Here is an 11,482-nt window from a genome sequence, read left to right on the forward strand (position 1 = left end):
ATGACCTCGTGTTCCCGGAGTCGCTGGGTTGTCGTGGTCCAGAGTCGGCAGTGTGAACGGGGCTTTACAAATACGCGGAAGATGTAAACATATACGCTAGTGATAATATTGGGAGAAAAAAATAATGTCAAGGATATTAGATCAGTTTTAGACGTCTTCCATACAGGATCTAGTTCTTTAAGTGCAGGATCTTGTTGTACACGTTTGTAGTAAATAAAAATACGTGTTCAACTTGAGGGTTAACGCTAGATATTAATATTAGGCTACATGAGCGGATTTTTTATTATTTTTTTTCTACACTTGATTCCAGAAATTATCAAACTGTGTGTACTGACAGGTCTCTCTCTCTCACTCTCTCTCTCTCTGGGTGTGGGTGTATAAGTGTGTGCGTGTGTGTGTTTAATTGCCTCCGCTATCCACATGTGCGGTTAATTAATGAGGCGATGAAGCGCACACACACACACACACACACACACACCCCACATCACTCACATCTGTGTTTCGAAAGGAAGGGCGTCTGACGTGTGTGTGTGTGTGTGTGTGTGTGTGTGTATAAGCAGAAACGTCGGCCGGAAGTGTCTCCTAGTAACTAACACAAGATCATTCATTAAAAAGCAATAAAGAAAAGGAGAAGTGAGGGTGGAGAAGGAAGATTTCTGATGAAGTAATAATATATGATAATGATGATACGAAGGAGGGAAGGAAAATTATAATAGAGGAAGATAAGGAGGAGGAGGCAAAATCTGAGGAAAAAAAGAGGAAAAAGAGAGAAATGAGCAGCAGGAACTCGTGAGAAAAATCAGGAAACGAAAAGGACATTAGAAAAAGAAAGGAAAAGGTCTCGGAAGAAAGAAAAGAAAATGAAGGAAAAGGAAGGAGGAGGAAGGAGGACCGGTTAAGCAGGAAGTACAATGAGTTAAAAGAGAAAAAAAAAAAAAAAGGTTCACGGTCAATGTTAGTTTTTTGTTTTCGTGGGTGCATAGAACCTGTATGAGAGAGAGAGAGAGAGAGAGAGAGAGAGAGAGAACCGCCCCCCCTTCCTTTAAGTTCTCGTAGTTGATCCCCTTTCACTACATAATCCTCTTCCCTAATGACCTGATCCTCTGTTTGCCCAAGTCTTTGCCGAGCACGTTCTCTTCCCCGTCAGGAGCAGAGACTGAGGGAGAGACCTTAACCAGACGGATTACAGGAGGAGGGAATCAGAGGGGCCGAGTTCAAGAAATGCTCGGCGAGTCACGTAATATGTGTGTGTGTGTGTGTGTGTGTGTGTGATTGACAGTGGTGGTAAAACTAGGCTATTCGTTTCTCTAATAATATGAGTGAATCTTTTTTTTTTTCGTTTCTGTACCACTTTTCCTCTCTCTCTCTCTCTCTCTCTCTCTCTCTCTCTCTCTCTCTCTCTCTCTCTCTCACATTCACCAATTTTTTCATCCTGTCGCTTACCATTTCCACGACTCGCCACCTTCAATTCCTGCTAAGTCATTCTACCTTCATGCAGTCAACTAGCTTCTTTGCGTGACTCGGTAGGTTCTCTTTGCAAGTTACGTGTGTGTGTGTGCCTGGTAATACTCTACCACACCAGCATTAAACATTTCCCAAGACTAAACTTATGATACCTCTTACTGACCTTTTCATCGACCTGTTTTCTTTGTTTCTTTGTTCGTTTTTTTGCAGTTTGGTGAGTTTCCTTTCAGTCTTAGTTAAATATATATGCTACTTTCGGTACACAGTGTCTATGGGTAACCTCCTCTCTTATGTATGGTCAAACTTCTCCCTTATGTATTGCCTGTCATCTGTTTTCCTCGTATTTGTGTGGCTTGGTGAGTTTTCTTTGTCTTAGTTAACTTTATATACTACTTTCGGTACACACTGTCTGTGGTCAACCCTCCCTCTTATGTATGGTCAAACTTCTCTCTTATGTATTGCCTGTCATCTGTTTTCCTCGTATTTGTGTGGCTTGGTGAGTTTTCTTTGTCTTAGTTAACTTTATATACTGCGTTTGGTAAGCACTGTCTATGGTCAACCCTCCCTCTTATGTATGGTCAAACTTCTCTTTTATGTGTTGCCTGTCATCTGTTTTCCTCGTATTTGTGTGGCTTGGTGAGTTTTCTTTTCTTAGTTAACTCTAAATACTACGTTCGGTAAGCACTGTCTATGGGCAACCCTCTCTTGTATCTATTGTCTGTCATCTGTTTCCCTTCTCTCTGTGTAGCCAAGATCGTCAAACAGCATCTGCTCAACCTTCCCTTTTACTAATTGTCTTTACGCCTCCCTCCCCTGCCCTTCGTGTGTGCCTTGGTGGGCTTCCCTCGCTACTTACGCACTCCTTAACCTCCTTATTCGTGTCCGTGCGTCGGCAGAACTAAAAATAGATGTAAGGTATGAGGCCACGGTCTCCTGAACGTCCCCCTCTAGCGACGCTTAGAGGGAGAGAGAAAACAAACCAGTATTCTCAAGCGTATATAGATGCCTCTGTATGCCTGCCTGAAAAGCCTCTCGAATAGTAATTGCTGGGATATCCATGGACTGTTTTGTGATGCTATAGTGATGGTTTTACACGGCTCTTGCATGTTGAACAGGAAAAGTATACCAGTTGTTGGGATTTGCATGGCCTGTTTTGCGATGTTAGGAATAGTTTTACACGGCTCCTACATCTTGAACGGTAAAAACGTCAATGAAAAACCGGTTACTCTTCTCTGTGGCTTCGGAAAATAGGTCAGTATTCTCAAACGCTCCCACCTCTCACATCAACTACTTCCAAAAGGTCAAGAAGGAGATCAATCGGATTCTAAGGAGTGTTTTGATAGGTTCATGGTGCAGAAGGAGGGTCAGACTACCACCAGGGTCATAACACCACCCAAGGAAATGACCCAAACTGCAAACTCTTACGAAAGACTTGTTAAATATGTGAGTTTGGGTGCTGGAATACTTAAGGATATGGCTCTATATAGTCGTAATAAGAACCAGCTGCCGCGAGATAGGTAGAAGAGTTGCGAGTTGGCGTAAGCTCTACACGGGGTCATGGAGGGCGGTGAAAGGTATGCCAACGGAGTATGAGAGACCGGTAGGAGTAAAGAGTGAGGAAGTTGATGTAGTGGTCAGTGTGCCGGTTGTGTGGCGGCCTTGGTGGTTTACGTTCACTTTTGTGCTTTGTTCACTGTTCCTACGACTGTTGCTGCTGCTGCTGTTACTACTGCTACGCACCCAAACTATTACTGTCACAACTACTACTACTACTACCTACTACTACTACTACTATCCCTACAGCTATTACTATACAAAAGTCAATAAGAATACGATGTAGCAGTACAGGTAAAAGAAAGAAGATAGAAAGAACGAAAGGAGGAGGAGAAGGAGGAGGAAAAAGAAAAGAAGACGAAGAAAAAAAAGAAAGAGAAAGAAGAAAATGAAGAAAATGAAAAAGAAAAAGAAGACGAAGGCGAAGAAGAAGAAGAAGAAGAAGAAGAAGAAAAACAGGAAACAGGAACAAGATAATGAAAATGATGATAACGAGGAAGGTGGGCAACAACAACAACAACAAAACAACAACAACATTAAGACAAATTGTATAATCTCCGCTTTGTTCCGTCTCTTCAATAATTATTTCGCATCAACGTGACACTTGACAACACAAGAGTAACGTGGGTGGGTGTGCGGCAACCTTGAGGGGAGCCAACATACTCACGTGCTTCTGTGAGTGTGTGTGAGGAGATGTAGAGCATTGGGCCAAAGATTTAATCCGATTTCAACATGCGTTCGTCTTTCTCCTCAGTACATGACCTCCTCAATCGACAAGCCAGACTTCCATCCATCCTGCTCTTCGCTATAAAAAAGGAAAGAGGGAAAGTGAGGAAGGAAGGAAGGAAGAAAGAAAGGAGAGAAAGGAAGGTAAACAGGAAGGAGGGAATGACGGAGGAGAGGAAGAAAGAAAAAAGAAAAGACAGGATGAAAAGAAGGAAGAAACGAAGAAAGGAGGGAAGGAAGAAGGAAGAAAAGAAGAATGAAAGAAAGCCAAGCAGGCAGGCAAGCAAGAAGGACGGAACGAAAGGAAAAGAAAAGAAAAGAAAGGAAAGGAAAGCAAGCAAGGAAGGAGAGGAAGAAAAGAAAGAAACAAGGAAGGAAAGAGCGAAGGCAGTAAATAAACAGACGGAGGAAAAAAAAGATAGACTTAAGTTCAAAGCGCAGAAAATAGCTTACTCGTGAACGCCGTAAATCGCTCGAGTTATAAAAAGCTTAGACGTTGACACCACATCACCTCAAGACTCGCCGGCGGTGCGTGCGTGCGTGCGCGCGTGCCTTGGTCTTGAGGCTGGCTGGCATTCACGCGGCCCAGTTGATCTTGCAATGTCAAGGCCAAGCCGAAGCAGGTGGTATATGGCGCGAGTTGCATTTGTTTTTTGTTTTTATTTTTATTTTTATCATTGGATCCTCTCTTCTGGGTATTCGATTTTACTTTATTTTACAGGAGCAGCGCTTAGCGGATGTTGTTGTTGTTTTGTTTATGTTTTTTGCCCTTGATCTGCTTCCTTTGGTATAAAAACGTCTCACTATTATTATCATTACTATTATTAACTTACTATTATTATCATTACTATTATTAACTTACTATTATTACTACCACCACTGCTGTATACTATCACTCCTGTTTTTCCTCGTCCTCCGTCTCCTCTTACTACTACTACTACTACTACTACTACTATGATTACTCCTAAACACGTCTTCACACTACTGCATGTTATTCATTTTGCCATTGTCAGTCCTTCCCATGTATTCAACTTCCGCCTTTCGCTACCACGAGTGTAAACAACCTTCACCTCGCAGAGAGACTTATGGTAAACACGCTAGGTACAAAACTAAATAAACAAATAAAAAGTCTTGCTGATACGTGTATGGCATTGTTATGTTAATGTTATGATAAGCAGAGTGTTAATTATTAAGAAACTCGCCTTTTTTGCTGGTTTTTTTTTTTTTTTTTTTTTTGCTATACTTGATAAAGGAAGGCGTGCAGCTACTTCACTGATAAACTAAAGAAATCTAACATACTAAGATCTGAATCCGTATATTTGAGATCTGAATCCGTATATTTGAGATCTGAATCCGTATATTTGAGATCTGAATCCGTATATGATATTTCCTGGTTATGTTTTTTTCACTATTTTTACTTTTTTCTTTGTTCCTTTTTCTCGTCCTTGGTGGTCAAGTCCTCGATCCTTTTTTTTTATATATTCGTATCAGAGAAAAGGTTTGTTTTTTTGGTATACTGACACTGTACCACGAGGTTACTTTTTACTTTCCTTTCTCTTTTCTTCTTTTCATTTTTTTTGTGTGTGTGTGTGTCCATTTCGGCATTCTTTTATTCCCTAGTTCAGCCATTTTTTTTTTCTATACTTCGGAGGGAGTTTTCTTCGTACTATACCTTTCGACATGACTGTGTATGGCATGTTTTTTTTTTAGTCTGATTCCTTTATGATCTTTTTTTTCCAATCAAATACTTCCTTCCTTTATCCTATAGTGAGTTTCGTAGTGCTTCCCCACGTGTGTGTGTGTGTGTGTGTGTGTGTGTGTGTGTGTGTGACTCATGCACGTGACAACACATTACCTGCAGGGCTTCATAACACTCATCGCTCCTCCCTCGCCGCTACGCCTAACACACACACACACACACACACACACACACAGCATTATTCAGCATTAAAAGTTATATGTGAGGTAGATTTCCTCACACGAATGTAGATTATTAGCGGACCTTCTGAACATTCGCTCCCCCTCTTATGATCCAAATCTGCTGACAATCTTTTTAACAGACGCTTGGTTGGAAAAAAGTTTCGTTTAGTCGGCGCAACATCTGTGGTCATATAACAGACGCTTGGTTGGAAAAAGTTTCGTTTAGTCGGCGCAACATCTGTGGTCATATAACAGACGCTTGGTTGGAAAAAGTTTCGTTTAGTCGGCGCAACATCTGTGGTCATATAACAGACGCTTGGTTGGAAAAAAAATTCGTTTAGTCGGCGTAACATATGTGGTTATATAACAGACGCTTGGTTGGAAAATAAAACTTTAATCACTTATCTTACTCCTCACCCGATAGCCAGGTACTTGATGCCAACTCCATTACATATATATTTTCAAGGGCAGGCTACCGTGATTGGGCGCTACGGTCTGGTTGCTCCTTCAACTATTATATCATACATTATATCATACTATTTTAACTTACCCTCACCTCTACACTAACTCATCACTCTCTTGTAACGTTCCATACGATCTTGACTCACCTGAAGGTTTATAATTCAATACAAAGCTGATGGATAGTAGTCTTATTTAACTATTCTTTTTCTACATTAATTTACTTTCACCTCTACACTATTATCACCGCTGGCAATATGTAGACTTCCTTACGTACAGCGCTTAATACTTTCTTGTACCGTTCCATACATTTTGATTAATCTAAAGGCTTATAACTCAAGACCTAGTTAATGGATACTCAAATCGTGTTCAGCTATTCGTAAAGGAGCCATAATTGCTGACGTTTATGTAAAGCCTATCCGTAATAAGTAAGAATCATCAAAGTTAGGGATGGATATTCGTGTCATTCAGCTATTGTTAAAGGAGTCACCGTTTCGATAGTATAAAGCCTTTTCGTAAATTAGTAAGAATCATCAAAGTTAGGGATGGATATTCGTGTCATTCAGCTATTGTTAAAGGAGTCGCCGTTTCGATAGTATAAAGCCTTTTCGTAAATTAGTAAGAATCATCAAAGTTAGGGATGGATATTCGTGTCATTCAGCTGTTGTTAAAGGAGCCGCCGTTTCGATAGTATAAAGCCTACTCGTAAATTGATAACAATCATCAAAGTGGCTCGTAAGGATTTTCCCAGATTCAGACTGAAGTTGGAGATATGATAAATAGCTCCTCGATGGTTTTCTTATCTCAACGACCTTAGGTTTTAAATACTAGTTGACAATAGTAAATATGTTGGTGCGAGAATTATAAAGCCTGTTAGTCCAAACGAGTCAATGAAACCTCGATATACTAAATCATTAAGACCATTCCAACTGTTGAGAGTAGTAGTCTATTTTGAGCTATTATATCATTAAATGTTACGGATAAAAATAATAGTGATAATAATAGAACAGGAATATAAATAACAAATATCACACAACACAATAATAACAAGCCTACAAGCGAAAACATGACCACTGAAACAACCAAACACCCCAACAAGCCGTATAGAGATGAGATGCTTTCCAAGGACGGGCCGCGAGCAACACGTGAATCTGTTGGTGACGCCCTTCACGTCCCTTCCTGTCCCGAGGCAACATCAGCTATGCAAAGACTAACACGGTGTCTGCTTGCATGAAGGAATGGAACTGATATTACCGTTATTATTATTACTATTAAATGCACGTCGATGAGTGTTCTTCCCCTTTTATCCATTACTCGAGACAACCTGTTGATGGGATTACGCTGGTCTTCAATACAAGGATCCTAAGCTATCATATTTGCGAAGTAATCATTGGAAAGCTACATTGATATCCCAACAATTACTTCTGGCACTATAAATAAACATGCTAGGCCCTTTTACGCGTCTTTAAAGCAACAATCTCTAAACTATCATATTTGCGAAGTTGCTAAGTAGAATTGAAAAACTGCATTCATATCCAAACAATTACTTCTGGCCGTAAAAACTAAACAGGACCAATTGTGTGTTTCCACTTGCCATTGATAGTTAAAACAATTGGCTATCGAGGCTTACGCACCAGCCGTTCTATTATAAAGCCTAAACAAAAGGCCATTACGTTGTTACATGAGACAAGGCAAGTGTTGTCAACCTGACGCATTCTCTTCTACAGCGTCACACCGCGAGACTCATTTATCGATTCCCCCGCCACGCCAGATGTTGCCCACGCCTTCTCCAGCATTCTCAAACACACACATTTGAGCCACACCGTTCCTGCTGCGGCTACATAACAATCTCACAGCCGTACAGACACAGCGGAAACATGACAGTTACTCCGCATGTAAGAATGAAGGCGTGAGGCACTGGAAGGGGTTGAGTGTATGCCGTGGATGACAACAATCTTTACAAACAGCCTTCCTAGCCTTACTTGTGTGCCGTAATAATCATGACAGCACCTCAGTACATTATAATCAAGGATGGAGGTCTAGAAGGGACTGAATGCATAACGAGAAATGACAGTTTAGCTAAGAAGACAGCCTGAGAATGACGTGGGCTTTTTTAGATAGCCTTCATACCCTTACTTGTACGACATAACAATCATATATCAATACAGACACACCAGGAAGCAAGAATGAAGAGGGTGGATGAAGGGGCCCGAGTGTATGACATCAATGACAGTCGGGCTAAGGCAACACAACCTGAGAATGACGTGAGCTTTCTAAATGACCTTCCTAGCCTTCCTTACACGACATTAACAATCATACAGCAGTACAGATACAGCCGGAAACGTAACATCACCACAGGAAGCAAGAATGAAGAGGGTGGATGAAGGGGTCTGAGCGTATGACAACAATGACAGTCTGGATTAGGACAACACAAGCATACCACAAGCTTTCTAAACAGCTTTCATATCCTCAATTGTCATGCAGTGAGGTCTCTTGACATTCATAGCAAGACCTACAAAACACCGGCTTTGACTGACCTGTGAGAGCGCCTCCTTCCTCTCCGGTGTGAGCTCCATGTCTGCTGCTGCGTCTGCTTCTGGTTCCAGGGGCTGAGGATCACTGTCACTCCCTCCCCAACCGTAGTAGCCCAGCGTTGTCTCCCAGCCGAAAAGCCGCATCTCGCCAGCCTAGATAAGCGGGGGCACTCAGATAACCTTCTGATCCCCTGACGCCGAGGGATGTCCACGATAAGATAATGAGACGTGTGGTTGTGTCAGTCCAGATAATTTTGGGTAATCCGTGTTTGCTCTCTCGGGGGCTTGATGGCACTTGGCGCAGGTTGTCTCAGGGAGGTTTAAAGATGGGCTGCTGCGTGTGTGTGTGAGGTTTAAAGGGCCAGCGTTGCTCTCACTCCGCCCGTTATGCTGAGCTGTGTCGGTGTGAGGAGAGCCAGCCAGCCAGCCAGGTTCAGGTGGGGGACGAGGCAACCACCATCACCACCACCATCCCCGCCACCATCACCACCACTTTCAACCTTATGCCAAACCAAAGCCTCTAGCTCTTAATCTCCCACCGCAAACCACGAATCATGCATGTCTAGGCCTATATACATTATGACTCAACATAAATAATTAGCAGTACATAGGAAATCGTGGCTGAGATAAGAGAAATAAATTGTTGCATGGAAAGATGTTGAGGAAGGGCAGTGAGGGGCGGCGTGCTGCCAGCCGTAGGATCAGTTAGGTAGGCGGCGTGGCTTGTCAAGAGGAAAATTCAAGCATAGCCAAGAACATATTTTTACTCCTATTGAAACTTGATCACAGCCTTGTCAGATGTATTTGTTTTCCTCCACTTTTGCTTTTCAGTGCTTCCTGCTTACCTGTGTGTGTACGTGTGTGTGTGTGTGTGTGTCGTGGGAGACGAATCAAGAACACGTGTATACGCACCCAGTTCTCAAATTAACCGTGGAAACTAATAATGGCCATGTTGCTGAAATGTCTCCGTATAGCGTAAACATATTGCGTACAGCGTGACACGTGAATGTATCTACGATGAATGTTTTAACGTAATGGGAGAAGGTGACGCAACAGGTGATAATGTACGTGTTGCAATGGAAGCTTTTAATTCTTCTCTGTGTATCTATATTTTCTTGGGGACTTCGTGTTACTACTACTACTACTACTACTACTACTACTACATAATCCGCTTGGTGTTTTTTTCACAGGATACAAAAGATCTTACAAAACATCCAATGCAGATCGATAAATAAAATATACAGGAAAACAATAGCATGCAGTGGAGATACACGGATATCAATCTGTATTCAAGAAGGGTGATAAGAAGAAGCAATTACAGGAGTTGCCTTACAAATAGTATTGCACGTCATATGGCCTCCTCCAGCTAGACTCCTGATGTTGCTTTTTGTGTGTTTGTGTTTTTGTATCCACTTATGGTTATAGATGATGAAGCTTACAAGAGTTGCCTTACAAATTACACGTCATATTGCCTCCTGCAGACTCCTTATATGTTGTTTTTAGGTGTGTGTGTTTTTGTGTCATCACTGCCGTAGCAGGAGTACTTGTGCAAGCAGTCCTGTGTATTCTGCTCAGTCAGTGTTACCTAGTTTTGCAACCGGATCGCGTACGTGCTTGTCAAAGGTCTGCTGTAGGTTATATAGTTGTGCTCAGCTTTAAGTAGCATGTAGTTTTTTAAAGGTCTCTCTCTCTCTCTCTCTCTCTCTCTCTCTCTCTCTCTCTCTCTCTCTCTCTCTCTCTCTCTCTCTCTCTCTCTCTCTCTCTCTCCTTACATTCATTCTCTTTTCCTTCCATTCCTCTTTCTTTTCATGTTCTTTTCCTTCCATTCTCTTTTCCTTCCATTCCTCTTTCTTTTCATTATATTTTCCTTCCATTTCTCTTTCTTATCATTCTCTTAATTCCTTCTATTCATCTTTCTTTGTGCTTTCCTCTCCATACGTCTTTCCTCCTCCACCTCCTCACACTTATATCACTAAGAAAAACATAAAAAAAAAAACAAAAAAAAAAAACATATCCAGGTGGGATTCGAACCTACGCCCAAAAGGGGCAGGACTCGGCGGAACGTAACCTCCATTCTGTTACCTTCTTCAGGCTTCCGCATTACTCGACTCTGACATTAGCCGTGCCCGCCACAGACTCGGCCGAGGGCGTCTTCGTCGGGGAGCGGCACTGGGGGCGGCTGAGGCGCTAGCACCCGACACTCTCTGCCTTGGGTCTGGAGAGTTTCCCCGGGACGAAGAACGACCCGGAGGCGGAACGTCCACCGAGAACCTGCGTGGGATAGTATTTTAGTCGCCATTAAACTACGAATGTAATATAACTTTTTTTTCAGACAGGAGGAGGGGGGGATAAATAGAAGGGGGTTGGTGAAGAAGGCAAAGAGGAAAGTGATTAGAGAGAACAGAGATGGCGTTTAGTCCTCCGATCGAAGATATTTTATTAATTTTCAAGTTTGCAAGAGTTTTTGAGCTTTGTTTGGTTCTTAAATAGACGTACTTGTTGAGGTTTCGAGGTGTGGAATATAATGCAACGAGGAAGCTGTAGCGCTGATAAATGAATATATGTGATAGTTTACAAGTGCTACTCTTTCAAACGTTAACTCTAAAAATACGTAGAGTTGTCATAAATGAATGTATGAATGTATGATGGTGTCCAAATGCTACAATATATATTTCTAGTATATTAGCATCTCATAGCGTATGCCCCCAAGTCTACCTAGCCTGGCCACGAGGAAGCTATAGTAAAAAAAATATTATAGTAGGCCTACATAAGAATATAAGGAGTCTGCAAGAGGCCGGTATAGGCAGCTCCTGTAAACCTAGCTC

The 11,482-nt window shown here is 41.9% G+C and overlaps 1 protein-coding gene across 1 annotated transcript in view; it reads right to left on the reverse strand.

The window, feature by feature from the left end:
- Nucleotides 1–9,129, reverse strand: part of LOC126998194 (SEC14-like protein 2) — a 30,100-nt gene extending 20,971 nt beyond the window's left edge. The window contains exon 1 of the mRNA XM_050859649.1: nt 8,661–9,129. Within this exon, the coding sequence (XP_050715606.1) occupies nt 8,661–8,801 (141 nt within the window). The 5' untranslated portion in view covers nt 8,802–9,129. The remainder of the gene's footprint in view (nt 1–8,660) is intronic.
- Between the last annotated feature and the right edge of the window lie 2,353 nt (nt 9,130–11,482).

Source organism: Eriocheir sinensis, chromosome 13, assembly GCF_024679095.1.
Source record: "Eriocheir sinensis breed Jianghai 21 chromosome 13, ASM2467909v1, whole genome shotgun sequence".
Taxonomy (NCBI): Eukaryota; Metazoa; Arthropoda; class Malacostraca; order Decapoda; family Varunidae; genus Eriocheir; species Eriocheir sinensis.